The 19,067-nt window shown below is 42.4% G+C and overlaps 2 protein-coding genes across 5 annotated transcripts in view; one reads left to right on the top strand and one right to left on the bottom strand.

The window, feature by feature from the left end:
• Nucleotides 1–6,345, bottom strand: part of nhsb (Nance-Horan syndrome b (congenital cataracts and dental anomalies)) — a 41,955-nt gene extending 35,610 nt beyond the window's left edge. For all 4 annotated transcript variants that reach the window (XM_037483129.2, XM_037483139.2, XM_037483121.2 and 1 more), the window contains exon 1: nt 5,728–6,345. In XM_037483129.2, coding sequence (XP_037339026.2) covers nt 5,728–6,007 — 280 coding nt within the window. In that variant the 5' untranslated portion in view covers nt 6,008–6,345. The remainder of the gene's footprint in view (nt 1–5,727) is intronic.
• A 4,107-nt stretch (nt 6,346–10,452) lies between these two features.
• On the top strand, nt 10,453–19,047 carry ace2 (angiotensin I converting enzyme 2). The gene is made up of 18 exons (XM_037483406.2): nt 10,453–10,757; nt 10,849–11,007; nt 11,097–11,187; nt 11,619–11,762; nt 12,132–12,247; nt 12,339–12,444; nt 13,106–13,203; nt 13,335–13,507; nt 13,882–14,108; nt 14,861–15,005; nt 15,194–15,292; nt 15,797–15,919; nt 16,034–16,212; nt 17,295–17,353; nt 17,492–17,589; nt 17,699–17,815; nt 18,285–18,479; nt 18,572–19,047. The coding sequence occupies exons 1-18, from the start codon at nt 10,545–10,547 to the stop codon at nt 18,672–18,674; spliced, it is 2,445 nt and encodes an 814-aa protein (XP_037339303.2). The 5' UTR covers nt 10,453–10,544; the 3' UTR covers nt 18,675–19,047.
• The last annotated feature ends 20 nt before the right edge of the window (nt 19,048–19,067 follow it).

Here is a 19,067-nt window from a genome sequence, read left to right on the forward strand (position 1 = left end):
TTTCCCAGCGAATGTGCTGTGCTGGTCCCTGCACAGGATGCGCCATTTTTACTTGGATGCCTCCGTGAATGCATAACACACTAAAGAAAGTGGCCTTTTCACTTGAGGTAGAGCTGCTCACCCAGTGCACACACACACACAGACCAGTGTCTTCTAGTGGCACTGATTTCTTGACTGCCCAAATGAATGAATGGTCTCTTTTTGGCTTAATGGTAATTGTGGAAGCTTCAAGGGCAGGCTTTGCATATGCACATCACTAACTCTGCTGTTTAGATTGAGGCCCCAAAATCCAAGATTAGCTCTGTAATATCATGTTATCCTCTCGTCTAATCCCGAAATATACGTGATTGATATCTGAAGATCTGATGCACATATTGCTCCTGAAGTTGCACAGAATAATCATGCTCTCTGGGATCATCTTTATGAGCACTGTGTTTTAGTACTACGATTGGTAGGAACTGATGGTTCATATTGCAGCTGGGCCATGGGTGAGTGTCTATGGATGAATTAGGAGAGCACCAACTTGTTATAATCCAACTTTATTTTTCAGCAAGACTGGCACCCCATTCCATCCATTGACCATTTGACCATGCTGCCATGCTTGTGTGTGCTGCCTGACCAATGGGCTATCTTGACCTTTATCATGCAAGGTCGATGCCTAACCTCAACTAGCTACAAAGGGTCTCGACAAGAAGACTGTGGGATTCATAGTTACACATTGCCAAATTGGCCGATGACTTACAAGATTGCAACAATCTCACTTACTGTTCGCCACATCATCACCAATGTTAAGTCTATGGGTACAATCGATATCTAAGTCAGTTTGTGACAAATTCATCCAAAACTATTGACTTTCCCATCACCCTCATACTTGTTAGCATACTTACATTAGCATTTAGCTCAATACACTGCAACCTCGCAGAGCTGACAGCATAATTGTCCACTCTCAATATGGGAAGTTGGGATGGCCAAACTATAAGTTGTGTTGCTCTTTAAAATGCCACAATATTCTGACATCTTTTGTGTTATTTTGTATTCCATTTTTGTATTCGGACCCACCCCTCCCTTTCACGTCAAAAGTAAAGGTGGCTTCCTTTCTCTGCCATCTCGCCCTTTATTCTCTCCTTTCCTCTTCTGCTTGTAAGTGTCTGGGTGAAAATCAAATGCATTAAACATTAAATATGCTGTCAAGAGGCAGAAGTCTCTCCATGCTGATGATGATGGGGAAAGTAGGGCAGTGAGGGAAAGAGGTATGGATGGAGGGGAGGAGGAGAATGGACACAGATATGCAGGGATGGAGGGAAAAGACAGATGGAGATAGATGGTGAAGATGCCGTGAAAGAGACAGGAAAGCAAACAAATACTCACATATTGGATTTGGAAAACATCTGAATTGATGCTCTCAATGTGAGGTGTGTGTGTGTGTGTGTGTTTGTCTTAAGTGTGAGACAGACAGTACGTGCCTGGACGGAGTGCATCCTAACCTGCCTCGTGTGGATGAAATCAGATCAGTTGTACAATGTAAAGTTAGAAAATATGGCTCCATTTCTAGTATTTGGGAAAGACAGACATACACTAAATCCATTGACTCACTCAGGCTCGTTCACTGCCTTTTGGCTCTCTCTCTCTCTCTCTCTCTCTCTCTCTCTCTCTCCCTTTCCTCCCTGTCGCTCTCCTCATTTCGGTCCCTTTTTTATTAATATGATGTGTATAGTAAAAACGAGTTGACTCGGCTGAAAGGTTGGAGCTGGTCTCACCCGCTCTCCTGTTACTATGCAGACTAGCGAGATGAAGCAGCCACCCTGCAGCCATGGGCCATACTCCCTGAAATTTCAAAGTCAAATTTTCTTTAATGGCACACGAGGAGGAAACCTGTGTTACCAAAGCAGCACAGCATGTTTGCTACAGACCAATATTTCCTTAAAATGTGAGTGTGTGTGAGCCTGTGTGTGTGTGTGTGTGTGTTTTGTACTATATGAACTGATTCAGCTCCTGAACCCAAACCTTTCCCACTATGGTAGGTTCTATGTAAATGTCTGGTTCCTGGTTTGGCTCGCTAATTATGCCTATATTTTCTATTTGTGTCGGCTGTATTGTGCTTATTTTCTATGGGTCATTACCAAGTGAAACCACAAAGTATAGCTTGTTTAGAACCAGCTCAATAGATTGTGTTTGTGTCAGTGTTGATACTATTTGGATGATTTCAGACATTTTGCTACAGGTTTGTTGATAATTTGGTCCTTCTAGTGGACAGTTAAGGCCTTGGTCTCACCAAATGAATGTTTGCATGCTACTGATAGGAAACGCTAAAATTTGTGTAAATGAACCAAAGAATTGCACAAACAGAAAGTGTTACCATGTGAAAGGTGAGCAGGTGAAAGCTGCATGATTCATCCTCTGTGGGACATGAATGTTCGAACCAAGTGTCACAATGACATCTGTCATTAAGGACGCTAAAATGTCCATTTCTTTGCGGCCCGAGAGGAAAAGTCTGGAGATTCAGCAACGCTTTTAGGAAGTCTCGTTCTAAAGACGTTAAGAGTAAGAATATTGTCTATTTGGGTAAAATAGCCAACCGTTTTTTTTAATATTTACACTTATTTTGCTGTGGTTATGGAGTGCATGTGTATGTCGCCTGTCGGGTGTCCGCTGTGGTCTCTTTAGTGTCCTTAAGTGCAAATTCTAACAGAAGACAATGGTTTTTTTTAATCCTCATGGCGTGCGAGAGACCTCAGTCATCGAATCTGACCCTAAACGTCTTTATTCTCAAACCCGCTTGGATGGTTAACGCCTCAAACTAAATCTCTTTTAAGGCTTGTCCCAGTCGGATGGGTTTGTGTGTGGTTCCACCACCGATGAGTGCACGGGATTAGACACTAAATACTTTAGTTTTTTATTTATTGGTTTTAGCTTTGTTGTGGCATTTTTTTCAGAATTTCAGTTTAAGCATTAACGACAGCATGAATCTCACTTTATGTACCATTGAAAGCCAAACAAAGCACAGCAATATGTTTTTACCTGACCCTCAATGTCAATATTTGCTTATTTATTGCTTTTATAATAACTGATTGGATACCAAAGACAGCACCTGAGGCTCTGACTTCAACAAACTACAGCGGTCGCCCCTCCCTCTCCTCCACTCTAAATGAATTACAATCAACCATGAAGATGATACCAATACATTTCCTTTGATTTTGCATCTTGATCCAACTGCATTGTTCAGTTTACCACAAAAAGAGACCGTTCTCAGGTATCCTATAATAAATGATTATTTGATATATTTCTCTGCACCGCTGCAATAAAATACAAACATAGTGGAATAAAACTATGTTAAATATATAAAAGGATTCGTAAAACTGCCCAACAGTTGAATTGCTGTCAGTTGGTATCACACGACAATGAGAACAGACGGTTTGACTGACTCTTGATAAAAGTCCAGCAAAACACACACGTTTTCCCAGAATGGCGGACATAACATGTCTCAACACCATCAGAACAATGCTTATCGCCACCATCAGGGTCAATCCAAGCCAACAACGCATTGACTGCCTTGAAATCTTTATAGACTCTGTGAAATGGGGAAACTCTGTTACCACCGGCATTCAATATCAGCCTGAGTGCACAGATATTCAGCTCCTCGGGGTCATTTCTGCCATTTGAGAGCTAGAGGGAAGATAATAGCCTTTTTGAAAAGTTTGGTGCACAACCAAGTCTGAGTGTTGGTCTGCAGAGGACTCAAACTCACCGATCTGAATCCCACACTGACAATGAGGAGCGTGTTAATAAAAGCGCCCACAGACACACTGAGACCATCATGAGTGAGACCATAATGTGTCAGACTGTCAATATTACCCATGTTGAAAATAGCAGAGCCAAGCCACGCCCACATGCCGGACGGGTTCTGTCGTTTTAAGCTTTATTTTTATTGCTGTGTGTATGGATTGTAGCTGCAGACATACTGTGAATATCTGCCCGTGCTTGAGTGTTGGTGTTGTTTTTTTGGTATGATCTAAGACTGCCTTTTATTATGAGGGATTCTTCTCTGTCTGTGCAAAACTGCACAATTTATCTTTAACCTCCCATATTCTTTAATTTAAATCATATTTGGAGGCCTGAAGCGATACGTCCGGAATGAGAGGGAATGGGAATGAGGGAATTCTGAAGAACTGATCAAATTTAATTGCATGTATCAGAACCTTTTCTCATTTACGTGCAGTGCAACCCACCAGGTGTATCTCCCGGGGTCCTCAAGGTGTCCCGGGCTGGGAGCTAAGCTCTCACTCTTAAATGATCCATGAGCTACACGATGGCATTCTATGATTTGAGACTCACGAAACTCTTGGAAAAGCTTGTGCCAAGTGCTACTTATGTTGTATGTCACAGTCGACCAGACAACTCAATGTGTCAGGGCTTTCTGAACAAAAGTGTAACCGACAGATATTTGTTTGTGGGTTTGCTGACAGGTTTTAGGAGTGATGAATTATGAGATGTGTGTATTGAGGGTTTTTGTTCTGCACACTAACATACACCAAGAAATGAAAATCACCGTCCCTTTTTAGCTACTCAAAAGTCTTTCTCTCACAATTTCATTCCAAAAGACGGCACATGAATTCTTTTAGAGCTCCATTCCTCTGGATCTGCAGTAAACAATAAACAATAGAACTGTTTTATGTAATACGTCCTCGGTGACACGTTTGCTCCTCTATGTGTGTGTGTGTGCGTTTGGTTGGTTGGGGGTTGGGGGTAATCTAAAGAGGGAGTCAGTAGCTTTAGGCCCCAAAATGCTCTTTGGTTGTCCCAGATTATGATAACCTACAACAGGGATGAATCGTACTGCACAGAATTGGACTAAAATCACAGAACGAGTCGTCTAACATCAAAAGCCTTGTACAGAGAGGACTGCAGAGGACATAAATAATATGCTGTACAGTACGTGCTGTTTCGTTGGATGCACAGTCTCTCATTGATGCCAGTCAGGCTTAGGTTTTTTTTTTAAATTCTTTTCAAATTTTTATTCCGTTCTATACTCCCTTGACTCTGCAACATGGGCATCTGGGTTCATTATAGGCGCTGTGCTGGTGCCGCTGCGTGTGGAAGGGTGGGTTTGGCGCACGGGGAGTCGCCTCTGAAAACCCCCTAACATACACACACACACACACCGTCCTCGCCTCTGAGCTTCGCGTATACACACCCAGAATTAACGAGGTGACCTTTTTTTTTTAAATTTCTTCCAGCCAAAAGCACAGCTTCAACATGCTTCAGGTGTTCTCCCTGCAGCAACGAGACTGCGATACTGAGCCAATGCCGCGGCACCACACGCCCCTCCGCGCTGCCTGCCTGTGAACACGCGCGCGCGCACACACACACACCTCTCCTCAACGTCGTCGACGGTAACACACGCTGGGTCTGGACCGCCCAAATGAACGAGCAGGCCATACGTCCCGTGCTGTGAAAATGCACTGTTACCGGATGGGGAAATGTGCAAACGCAACCGTGTGACACATTTCAATGAAGGGGGGAGCGCGGCTGCGTCTGGCGGGCGGGCGGGCGTGCGTGCTGCTGAGTGCACATCATTTTGAGGCGTGCGCCCTTCGAAGCGTGATGGCACACATGTAGGGTGAACAAAACAAAAATCACACATCGCTCAGGTGTAAATCATGACAGGTTTCTTTTTGCTTTGAGGAGGGAGGGGGGGGGACATAGCTACACTTGTGGTGGTCTACTTACGCACTGCCTCCTTTTTCGGGTCTAGGGCTCCGGCAGTCTGCTGTATCTGGCCTATTTTGTTCTGGAGGACCCAGACCCGCTGGTTGGTGCTGATGATGTCGTTCTCCAGCTCCTGAAACAAGGAGCAGGCGTGCCGGGCCAGGTCGGACAGCTGTCGCAAGGTCCGGGACAGAACCACGTTACTGATGGCACACAGGTCCTCGAAAAGCAGACCTTCGTCGTTGGGGATCTGGTGCCTGCACAGGAGCTGCGGCTCCGCGATCCGTTTGGCGAACGGCATTGCGCACGCCACAAATATGAGTTGTAAGCCAAGTGTAAATTCCCACCGCCTAGATGAAAAGGGGAAAAGGGGGAAACAGACAACATCCAAATATTTAAATCCACGAGAAACCCGAAGACATTCGGGGCGACCAGGCGCGTTATCCCCGGGCGTCAATCCAAAGTTCCCAGGTTCTCCTTGAGATCCTCCATCCTGCTGCTGGTTTGTGGGGATCACTCACGCTCCCGCTCAACGCACGCACGCACACACATGCACACACATGCAGGACACAGCTGAGCCCAGGTCAGTGGCGTGAGGATGCGTGTTGAGTCTGCGATCATAGGTTGCCTCCGTGCGGCACCAAGCCAGCCCAAACGAAAAGGAAGTAAAGTGAAAGAACTTTCAAAATAAAAGTTGGGTCGAGTAGGGTTTTGATAAAAAACAGCGAGGGAGGAGAGGTGTCTGAAAGTGAGGGGAAATACAATAGGTAGGCGTCGACGACGCATGAAACAGCATCGCACAAAGAGGTTTAAATGTCCAGTATTTTTACACACTTCTTGAATTCTAAACTCTGTCTGCGCGCCATACGTGTGTCTTATTTTGAAGGGTCCTTCTTTTCTTTTCCGGCTTTAGTGTGCTCCTATTTCTGCGTCTTGATGGGTGCTGTCTGTGGCCTGAGCGGTGTGCAGGCTGAGAGGATAAGAGAGGAGACTGAGGGAAAACCCGGAGATGTGGATGTGCGCGGTCAGGAAGCGGTAACGACAACCAGAGCATATATCCACGTGTCTCATCGTGTCAGGACACACTGACAGAGGAGCATTTTGTTAAATCCTTTTAACCCACACACACAGAGGACTAAACCTAAAAGACGTATGTTCATTTCTATTCATTTCCCCTCTCAAAGCTCTCCTTGCTACTGATGAGGCCTGGACCGGTGGAGGTAGATCACTGTATAATCCATAAATCACAACTCCAACTGAAGAATGCCAGTAGATAATACAGAACTAACCTGCAAAGGTCTACAGCATTGAGAGTTAACCAGTGGCCCTCTCTATGAGATACTTTGTTGGATTCAGAAAATTGAACCATCAAATGTCAACCTTGTGCTGTATGTTGTTCGTCTTATTTCTGAAGGCTTTACTAATGAATATGTTGTCAGCATTTAATCCCCGGGGTTACTAAACCTTCTTTGCTGGCATAAAAAAACACTTCAAATGTCTTAAGCAGTGCACCATCAGGTTCTTATTGTCCCCACAGTATAATCTAAAACGCACAACAACACAGGTTTTTGATTACTTTAATACTTCATGACTTTTCCTTGTTTTATTTTTGCTTTTAGATGTCATTTTGAACCAATGGAATGGCCCCTTTCTTCTGTTTGGTTTTTTGGAGACCCCGAGCTGTAAAACACTGTATTTTTTCTTGAAAGCGTCACAGCTCAAACACATCATATGCCAGGTGACAGACTGCACACACCAATATACTAATGAAGTCAGAAGTAGAATTCAGGAAAGTAAAATTAAAGGTTGATTTTGCATTATTTTGCACACAACCAAATAAAGCAGTTTGACTCTTTAGGTCCTTGAACAAAGAAGAAAAGCCGATGTCAGTGATTTGTAACACATCTGTTTCTTAAGGCTTTCACTTAATCATCTATCAACATTTAAATTGATAACAAAGTACTTTTTCTGAAAATCCTGCATTGTTGACAAAAACATTTTCACCTTCATGTTTATTTCTTTCCCTTTTCAAGATCAATCTAAAAGTAGCTTAAAGTGATGAAACTACAGGATACTAATTTGCAAGGAGGTTGAAAACATTTCAGCTAAATGACATGTAATATAATCTGATTGCATTATAGAACTATTAACACTTGAGTCACATTTCTACAAAACACATTTTTAGAAATGAATTTCCAGAGCCGTTATTGATCATTATTGAAGAGTGAGAGTCAGTGGATGGATTTAACAGTTTCTGAATGGTGCTTTCATTGTGCTCGTCTCCAGAGGCCGCTATGGGGGGCGTCTAAAAAGTACTTTGGGTTTTGGTAAAACAATCCACACACCCAAAAAATGAATAGACCAGTTAGTTGTTACATAATGCAATGCATGTATGTAATGTATCCTGTGAACCCAGAAAAGTTCTCTACAGCAGGAGAGGAGCCCACAGTGAACCGAGACTGAACAATGTCCAGTGAACAGATCTTTCTATCTGTTTTTTTTGCTGAATTGAGTTTCCAGGTTGCTAAGCCAGGCTGCTGTGTTTTTCATTCACAGTGATGATCCTACAGCCTGGAGGCTCACTCTGTATACAGCAACGTGTCCGCAGTAAACCTGCTGCAGCAGCATGTCTGAGGCAGCGTAGATTGACAGTGACGTGTCACGCACTTCGCTCCGAGCTGCCGAGGAGACGAGCACGACAGCAGACGGCACAGTGTTTGAGTCCGGGGAAGCTACAAACCACGCAGGGATGATTCATGCCCAGCAGAGAGGAGTGGACAGCAGTGTTGCTTGTTCACACACTGGGGAAGTTGTGTGTGCTTATGTGTTTGACCTTGGTTAAAACTTTATGAATAAAGTACTAAATAATGTTCCACTCTTTCTTTAATCGCACAGTGCTCATGCGTCTATATGCTGTGAATTGGACATTTCACGTCCTCAGTGTGACGACATGAAATGTGATTCTCAAATGTGCATGAAGGAGTCGACACAATGACACAAGGCTCTGGTGTTTTCTAAAACGGTGGCTGATCAGACTTAGTAATAACTGTACTTTAAGCAAACCATATTTTTCCTGGCAACCATTGTTTAAAAATGAAAAAAACAATGTATTTATTTATACACATTAAGCCTTACCTGTAAATTCTACATGCATTAATGTGCCTGACCAATGAGGAGATATACTTTGGAAGAATAAGGCAACGTAATCAGGCTCTACCTTGTGGTTCAAAAGTCTACTGCAAATATAAATGTTAACTTTTCCATGGTTCGTTCCTGCTGTCATTTGGACTCAAAATACTGCTTTTAGTTTTTTTTCTGTTAATACTTTATAGTAATAGTAACTTTTTAAAGGCAGACTTTTCTTGTACGCAAGTGTTTCACAAAACATTTAAAAAACGTTTGTAAATTCTGTTCTTAAATAAAATTTGAATTTACTGAACAAACAGAATATTTACATTTCATGGTACTTACTTTTTAATGCACTACATACACCTCACAGCAACACTTTATTATTTTCTCACTTACATTAACACCAACTAGAGCAAGACACCTAACCCCTAATTGCTCCCCAGGCCAAATGTAACATATGGGTTATAAAAGCATCAGTTAAATGACATGTAATGCAATGTAGAGAAAAGTACACTTCACAACTAATTTCATTAAAAAGAACAATTAAAGTTGCCAATACAGTTTTAATGTGCATATGGGAATATAAGTACATTTTCACTGTAGACAGACAGAACCGGAATGTGAATCTGTCCTTTCATCAAGTGATGGTATTGTGTGTGTGTGTGTTGTATTGTGTAGTGTGGATTGGGTCCACAGGACGGTGCTGTTGCATTAAAACAGGTGCGCTGCCTTTAAGTGCACTCACTGCTCTGCTTCATTCATTAACACACAAAAATGGATGAGGCACAAAAACAAGCCTGACAAGTCTGAGCAGTAATCTTTAATCTTTCTAGTAGTCTTTAATAAATCAGAACAAATAACCCTCGCCCTCGTGGCGGATTCCTTATCAGCGTTTAGGGCGTGCGTGTTGTAACAGGTGCTGGGAGATCAGATAACATGGTTGGATCCTCGTCCAATGCTCTTGTTTCCGGTTTCCGGTTGCTTTTCTCCCCATGTTTGTTCAAGAAATTACACATTTTCACAGAAAATGAGAAGAAAAAAACCAAATGAACCAAAGTGGACATGTTTAAAGACTATATTATGTCGACAATAACAATAATTAACTTCATATTCAATGTTTCTAAAACTAGCAATAAAAAGTTAATGAATACTTAATGAAGAGATTAAATCAAAGGAAATAAACAATAACAACAGATTCCATTACAGATTTATTATGTTAATGAGTTTTAAATAGATTTTAAAATAAGGTGTCTTGTCTTTTAACCCACATGCAGTGAATGGAGAAAATCTGCTCATCATTTAAAGTTTTGGGTTGTCTTTTGATGCACTGTAAGTGAAGAATGTTTATTTTATTCATGTGCAAATTGATTATCCTGCTTTCTTGCTGATAACAGCAGGCTCTTCATTTCATTTTGTGTTATGGCGCTGAAAGGCCGATAAAAAACAGACCACACAAATATAACTACTTGTTCAAAAGAGATCCTGTGTCTACTTCACATCTGACGATGTCTCAAAGTGTGACACAGCCTCTGCCCTCATGCGAAGAGACGACCCACCGATGTCCTATCTGTAAATGAAAACTCAAGTATACACCCTCGGTTACAGCTCTGCTGTCCAAAGGCCAAGGCAGCGCCGAGGGTGATTGTAACTGTATAAGAGAGCAACGCGTCGCTCCTTCTCACAGTTACTTACTGTGTGTTTGTGTCTGGATGCGGCGAGCGGGAGCAGCCGACATGTCTGCCAGGGTTCTCGTGGCGCTGCTGGCTGTGTCCTGTCTTGTTTCCGCTCAGTCGGATGTGGAGAAGAAGGCGAAGGTGTTCCTGCAGATGTTCGACGAGGAGGCCACCCGCCGCCAGTACCAGTACTCGCTGGCCTCATGGGCCTACAACACCGACATCTCCGCTGAGAACTCGGACAAGCTGGTGAGCATTCAGAGGCCTTTTGGAGACACAGACTGTCGGAGCTGCTGAAGGTCCAAAAACCTATTTTGATGTGCGTTTTCATTCTACTCAGTCGGAGGAGGGGCGAATCTGGGGCAATTTCTACACCAATATGTCGGAGGAGTCCCTGCAATTCCCCCTCGACCAGATCACTGATCCAGAAATTAAACTACAGCTCGTCTCCCTGCAAGACAAAGGCTCAGGTGCTCTGTCCCCTGATAAAGCCGAACACGTAAGACTCACTGTTTATGAAATATTCTGGACTACTGTGTAGGTGCTTCATTGTCCTAAATATCATTTATTTGTTTAATCTATTTGTAGCTCAGTAAGGTCATGAGTGAAATGAGTACAATCTACAGCACAGCGACCGTGTGTCTCAAGGACGACACGGACTGCCAGACTTTGGAGCCAGGTACGACTCTGGTCATAAGGATCAAAGGATTTAGCAAGATACTCTACAGTAATTCATTGCGGGAAACATGTTATGAACACTTTTTTATGGTTTAGTTCTTTCATTTTGAACAACAAACAGGTCACTAATACAGAATCATGCATCTTTTCATTGGTTGAAAGTAAACCTTTACTTTTACTTTCCTTGACTGTCATCTATTTTTTCTTTTTCCTACTCCACTACATTTTAGAGCAACATATATTTCCCAATCCACTGTATTTATCCGATATCTATAGATTCTAGTTACTTTTCAGTTTAGTATTTATATTAAAATCTGCGAGATGAGCCTATACGTACAATGCAGTACATTATAACATTCGGCTTTTATTTTGAAAGATTTGAATGAATGCAAACCTTTCCCCTTCAATGAATGCACGCTCCTCTGTTTACAGGTCTGGAGCACGTCATGGCCACTAGCAAGGACTACTTTGACCGTCTGCATGTGTGGGAGGGCTGGAGGACAAATGTGGGGAAGAAGATGAGGCCGCTCTATGAAGACTATGTGGATCTGAAGAATGAAGCCGCCAAACTCAACGGTCATACAGCTAAAGTGGAAACATGGCGCCACTGCAGACGTTTACTTGATGACGTATAATGTTTTAAATGTGTGAATGACACGCTCTTTGTCAGTCTGGATGGAAACTAAATCGAAATATGGCTTGAATAATTACCACACTTTCATGTGATCCAGTGGAAATGTGCAGGCATTGTGATTGAGAGATTGTGAGTAGGACGAACACAGAGCCGAGTTCTCTGATCATACATGACCGACTCTTCACGGGTTCCTTGTAACACAGTTGCCCAACATACAATAACCTCTAACTCCAGTATTACAACACACCCACACAAAAAAAGCAGAAATGTGTCTTTCTCTGTCGTGATGGGTTCCTTTTTGACTCACATAGGTTTTAAGGACTATGGAGCATACTGGAGATATAACTATGAGACAATGGAGGAGGACGCTCGGTACAAGTACACCAGAGATCAGCTGATGGAAGACGTCCGTTCTGTATACAAAGAGGTGCGGCCGTAACCTGTGGATTGACTTGCTTGTTTGTTGTTGAACAAGGTGTGTGTGAAGGAATTGACAGCAAATGTCATTTTTATTACAGATCATGCCCTTATATAAGGAGCTACATGCCTATGTGAGAGCCAAGCTGGTGAACGTCTACCCAGGACACATTGATTCTGAAGGACCTCTGCCAGCTCACCTGTTGGGTATGTCTCCTCTCACCTCACCCCCCAAAAATGTATAGTATAGGAATGGACGAATTAGACAAAAGAATTGCTGTGTGGCAATAGAGTCAAACATACAACTATTCTGTAGTGTGACTCAGACGAGCAGCAGTTGAACAATATCATCATAAATGACAAGATCATGCATAACTTGATCTTACGGTGCTTTAAAGGTCACCATTTAGAGAATACAATACACATTATTTGGCTGTAGAGGGGCCCGTATGTCTCCAATATAATTCCCTTAGTGTACTGTGATGCTCAAAGACTTAAAACCCTCAACAGCAATATCTCTATCAAGATAATGTGAGCAGTTTTATGCAGAAACAATCATTGAAAAAAGGCTTCTCTGTCATCTGGAGTTACCATGATATATAGCACTCTGGGTAATTGCAAATGTGCGCAGCTTGAATTTTGCTTGCGGCCCCTGTGTGACTGACACTTTGTTTATGTTTGATTGAAGAGGCCGAGGGAGGGCTTGCAAAATGAGCTAAATGAGAAGAGACATATTTACTTTATTTGTTTTGTTCTTTCTAGGTAACAGTACAGGGAAAAAGAAAAATAGATGACCTGGTCTATTGTAGGAGGAATAGCTATATGTCTCCTTTGATGTCAAAAATGACCTGATGTGTTGATTGCTCAGGTGACATGTGGGGAAGATTCTGGACCAACCTGTACCCTCTGTCAGTCCCCTACCCTGAAAAACCAGATATTGATGTCAGCCAAGCCATGGTGAACCAGGTGCAGTATAACTTAGTGGATTCTCATATTCTGTGTTGTTAAAGTGTATTTTAGCGCCTGCAGCAATCGGGATATTAAACAAACCAGATACTAAAATAAAATCCCCCGAAAATTGTGAATTTGACTTTCAGAACTGGACTGAGCTCCAGATCTTCAAGGAAGCTGAGAACTTCTTCAAATCTGTGGACCTGTACGAGATGTTCCCAAATTTCTGGACAAATTCCATGCTGGTGAAGCCCGAGGGTGAACGCAAGGTGGTCTGTCACCCCACAGCCTGGGACATGGGAAACAAAAAGGACTTTAGGTATGAAGACCCCCAGGCTAAGGCATATTAAGAAACGTTTAATGTATTATCTTTAGAAAGCTTACCTGAAATCATTTCTTAGTAATAACAATTTAAATTGAGTGCTGTGTTGAGATCACTTATCTAATTGTAGATAAGTACCTAAGCGCCATAAACATGAACATGCAAAAAATAATAATGTGATCAATGATCAATCTCTGAGTCATTCTCTCCTGCTGATAAAGAGAACTACAGTCAATCATGTTGAACATCTTGACCTTTGGGGTCTGACTCATCAGAAACATTTCACTCCACATTTTATTGGTGCAGTTTATCTGATAAGGCATCACGCCCCGTCTTCATCCACACATTATAACGGCCTGTGATGTCTTTAGGATCAAGATGTGCACCAAGGTCAACATGGACGACTTCCTCACAGTGCACCACGAGATGGGTCACAACCAGTACCAGATGGCTTACCGTAACCTGTCCTACCTCCTGAGGGACGGAGCCAACGAGGGTTTCCACGAGGCCGTCGGAGAGATCATGTCCCTCTCTGCCGCAACGCCCAAACACCTGAAGAGCCTGGCCCTGCTGCCCCATGACTTTGTCGACGACAGCGGTACTATTGATCGTAGATCAAGTCTCCAACCGAAGAAATGTTGCTTCTCCTAAACTCTAAGGCTACTATAAGCAATACTTATGTAATAACACAGGAGGAAATCACTATGGGCCAATTTACTTAGTGTTTTGTATCCGAAAAAAAAAGAGTTAATTAAGACCCTTTCATTAACACATTCACTCGTCTCTGTTGGCCAGATGGCAAATGTGATTTCAATGTGACTTCTCCTCCTGGGCCAGGAGAAGGTGGGGATACACCAGGAACTGTCTGGAAACTAATAAGTGCCAGAAGAAGAATAACTTCAGCTTTGCTTACTCCAACTGGCCAAAAAGGTCCACGTTTAACTGTTTAGATAAAAGGAGGGTTTGATATATTTTCTCAAAAGCTGGTAAACATCATCTGGTCCAAAGCCATAGAAATCACCAATCTGGACATACAACGGTGACTAAACGAACCAGAGCTGTGTCTCCAGGTGGCTGACTTCAAATGCCACGTGGGACGAAATAGCACCATTGGGGGCCACCAGGACAGACAGTATCACACCTGCATTCGTCGCTTTACTGCAGTGAAGCCAGATAATCAAGCAGAAAGTGACCTGCTAACTGTTACGCAAAGAGTATGATATACATTTTATCAACAAAGGGCTGAACTCTTCTGTCCCTGAAACAAATATTATTTCACTCCAAGGATTGTTGAACTGTTTGCTTTTTCACATCATCAAATGTTTTTATTTTTTTTATTTTGCCTACCAGAAACGGAGATCAACTTCCTGCTGAAACAGGCGCTCACCATCGTGGCCACGCTGCCGTTCACCTACATGCTGGAGGAGTGGAGGTGGCAGGTGTTCGCTGGGAACATCACCAAGGATGAATGGATGAAGCGCTGGTGGGAGATGAAGTAAGCAAAGGTGTATAGGAGGTGTCTGCAAATAATCCGCTTAATATATGCAGCTGGAGAACATTCCAGGGTAAATTTGATAAAAACCTGCTGACGGATAAATCCCCTGGAAACAAATGTGGCCCCTTCGGACAAACTTCCTGTTACGTGAAATCCGCGTGAGCGCTGACTCTCTGTTTCGGTAACAGGAGGGAGCTGGTGGGGGTGGTGGAGCCGGTGCCGAGAGACGAGACCTACTGTGACCCTCCCGCTCTGTTCCATGTATCTGGAGACTACTCTTTCATCAGGTAACCCTCCCCATGTAAAGCTGTGCCTCAATGAAATGCATTTGTACTTTCTCAAAATCAGTGGATGAGTGTGTTCTGGCTTCTCAAGATTCATTTGAAAACATTGAAAATATTTTTATAAAAGTTGGAGGTAATTGCAGGAACCAGAAACATTGAGGGTTTTGTTGCAGAATAATTTCAAACAACTTTTTAAATTCAAGCACTTTAAAAAAAGATGTTGCTGTTTCCTGATGATCTGAGAAAGTTTTCTTGTTTCTTGTTTTGCTGATAGTTCAAATTCTGACTATAATATTGATCCGTTTGTCTAGAATCCTGTCTGTTTACTTACTGTAAAAAGTTATCTGGTTAGAGGAAGCTAAGTTCTGTGGGAATGTCATTTTGTTGGAGACAGAAAAACGAAGCCCTGAGAGAGATTAAAGGATGTGTGTGTGTGTGTGTATGTGTGTGTGTGTGTGTGTGTGTGTGTGTGTGTGTGTGTGTGCATGTCGCTGGTTGTGAATACAGGTACTTCACGAGAACTATCTACCAGTTCCAGTTCCAGAAAGCTCTGTGTGATGCGGCTGGTCATACTGGTGCCTTGTTTAAATGTGACATTACTGGTTCTAAAACAGCAGGAACCAAACTGAGGTACGAACAACTTCCTGCTACTCTGAAGGCTGTCATAGAATCAGATGTCGTTGTTCTGGTTGTTCCTGTGAAATGCAACATTAATGTATCTTTATCATCAATGTTTCCTTCCAGGAACATGTTAGAACTGGGAAGGTCCCAGTCGTGGACCAGGGCTTTGGATACGATATCCGGGGATGTTAAAATGGACGCTCGGCCTCTGTTGGATTATTTCCAAAAGCTTCATGACTGGCTGCAGGCAGACAACAAGAAAAACCACAGGAGAGTAGGCTGGAAGACGGAAATAACTCCATGTGAGTGCAAACAATACAGATGGAAAGTAAACATTACGACTAAAATAATAAAACAATTTTTAAAGTTATAGTTAGACCTATCAGTCCAGTTGCTTATCAGCTTTCTTGTCCAGAGTTATGGAGGCTAATGATGCCAAATGACTGGTGAAACAGCTGGTGAAACAGCTGGCTCAGCTCTGTAGCTGCTCACCAGTGAAGAAATCCTAGCTTATCTGATGCATTTGCAGTGTTATGTGACAGACTATGACTTCGCGTAACTTACCGTGGTCTTATCGTCACCAGGAAGTTTGGTCCCTGATCATAGCCGACACACTCACACACATACACACAACGTGTGGTTTTTACACTGTGCTCTTCGTGCAGCATCGACAAAGCAGGTCTAAATTGTTCATTTGTGAGTTTTAAAGTTGTACATGTTTAAATTTTCTCATCTTATCTCTTTGACCGTATGCAGCCATATCAAGTTTATGTATTTAAGTACCACACCAAACAGTTATTTTAACTGTAATAAAAGTGTCTCTCCATTATTTAATACCTGCAACTATAAAAAAGGCAATGTTACTTCTGATGAAATGTTTGCGCTGCCACTTCACAGAAGGACCAAAACAGAGACTTCAGTCACTGCAGGTTTTGATTTGTATGACGCAACCACTTAACCATTTTACGTATTTCTTAAAGAGAATGTTGTTGTTGTGATCGCAATTTTTATTGAATTTTCATGAAAAACACAACATCAAGCACATATCTACATGGCTGCTGTGCAAACAAGTTTAATTAGTTTCATCAATTTACACTTTTACTATGGTAAAATTACATCAAATTGCAAAGACTGTTCAGGGACCCTGTCTGTAGAGCTGACCCAGTAAGTGATAAAGTCAAACGTTATGGCAGTTTAAGTCATTACTCCACCAGGAAAATACTTTAAAAAAATATTTTTTTTGACAAAAAGTGGTTGATATCAAAAAACAAATCAATAGGCTGTGTATCGTTCAGCCAAATGTTCGATGTGCCATGTTTGGTAAAGATTGGATGTAATGTATTTGTATGAAACTGAAGTTATTATGTTTTTTTTGTTTTTACAGCTTCAGCATATACGATTAAAGTGAGGCTCAGTTTGAAGGCTGCCATGGGTGAGAATGCTGTGAGTATAATGAATCATTATCAGCACAGTTATTACCGAAGAAGGGTTGCTTATACGACAAGTGAAGAGCATTTTGCACCTTTGAAGTGAACTTCGGTTGGTTTGACATCAACATTGATCAAGTGAAATCTGTCTCAGTATTCCTGGAACGCCAACGAGATGTACCTGTTCAAGGCCAATATGGCGTACGCTTTGAGGCAGTACTACAGCCAAAAGAACCAGACCCTGGACTTCACGTCAGTACCCTCTTTAGTCTAAAGACAAATGAAGCTTCTTTATGCTTTGTTTCCATCGGTGTCTTTTGTTTCCATTTGTTGGAGAGCTTTTCTTGCTTTGTGCCGGCAGAACAGAGAACATCCATGTGTATAAAGTGACTCCCAGGATCTCCTTCTACATGGCAGTTACCGACCCAGCCAGTAACTCCACGTATATCCCAAAAGCTGATGTCGAGGCAGCCGTACGGTGAGGCACAGGCTACGGCGTGTGGGTGCAGCGTGTGCTTGTTTTGCATAAGCGGCGGTGGTTTACTTGTGGTCACACTGCAACAATCGCAACATTGTGTCAGACCACCACTTTCCGTGCAATTTCAACAACTATGGGTGTATTTGGGTCATACCAGAAGCTACTTGGGCCCAGACAATGAGTCCTAACGTTCTAAAGACACTACCGGGTCCATTTCAAAGCCTCAACAGCAACCGGGTGGATTGAAACATATTGTTGTCAAAAGCTGCACGATTCTGAGACAATCCATCTAGCGTTACCATAACAACTGTTAAAACTGCAATAACTTTGTTAAAAGCCCAACCTCCCCCGAGGTGTTTGCGCTTCCTGGTAATTTGCTCTAATTGCCACAATCTACTCTGTACGACCTTTCACTAGAAATAGTAGATAAGTGTGAGCTCTGACAGACCCATCCCAATATTGATCCCAGGTTATCTCGACGGCGAATCAACGATGCCTTCCAATTGGACGACAGGACGCTGGAATTTGAGGGTATCCTAGCAACGCTCGCCCCTCCCGTAGAGCAGCCCGTGCAGGTGTGGCTGGTGGTCTTTGGGGTGGTCATGGGAGTCGTGGTGCTGGCGGGCGTGTACCTCGTCGTCTCCGGGGTCAGAGAGCGCAAGAAGTGAGTTTTCTTTTTCGCCTGGAGACTGAGACTCGTTTCTGCCGCGTTGGACATCTGTGAGACATGACTGCATGTTACTTGTGTGTTTGTAGGAAATCTACAAAGACAACCACGCAGAACCCTTACGACGCGGACACTGATGGACAGATCAACAAAGCCTTTGAGGACATTAACGACGACCAAACTGGTTTATGAGTCCACTGAGGAGGGACGGTGTCTCACCACACATCAGCATTCTGCTGAATGTCTTCACATGCATTTTAGTTTGTCAGGTTATTTGATAGTGAATATCCTTCTTAAACAGTCAATTTGAATGCAGGTAATTGTAATTTATAAATAATAACTCCATGCAAATCTTTTCAAAGATTACTATTTTGAAACAATTATATCTACTGTTAAAGTAGGTAAAGTAGTAAAGTAGGATAGCAGTACAACAACACTTAATTTGAGTATCATTTTTTTGTAATAATAATTAACATTTACCTTGTGTTATGTTTATATTTAATTTACATTTTTGCATGTCGCTTTACTAATGTATATCAGAAAGTGTTAAATAAACAAAGTTATTATCACATCACTTTTATTTTG

The sequence above is a fragment of the Pungitius pungitius genome, chromosome 4 (assembly GCF_949316345.1).
Source record: "Pungitius pungitius chromosome 4, fPunPun2.1, whole genome shotgun sequence".
Lineage (NCBI taxonomy): Eukaryota > Metazoa > Chordata > Actinopteri > Perciformes > Gasterosteidae > Pungitius > Pungitius pungitius.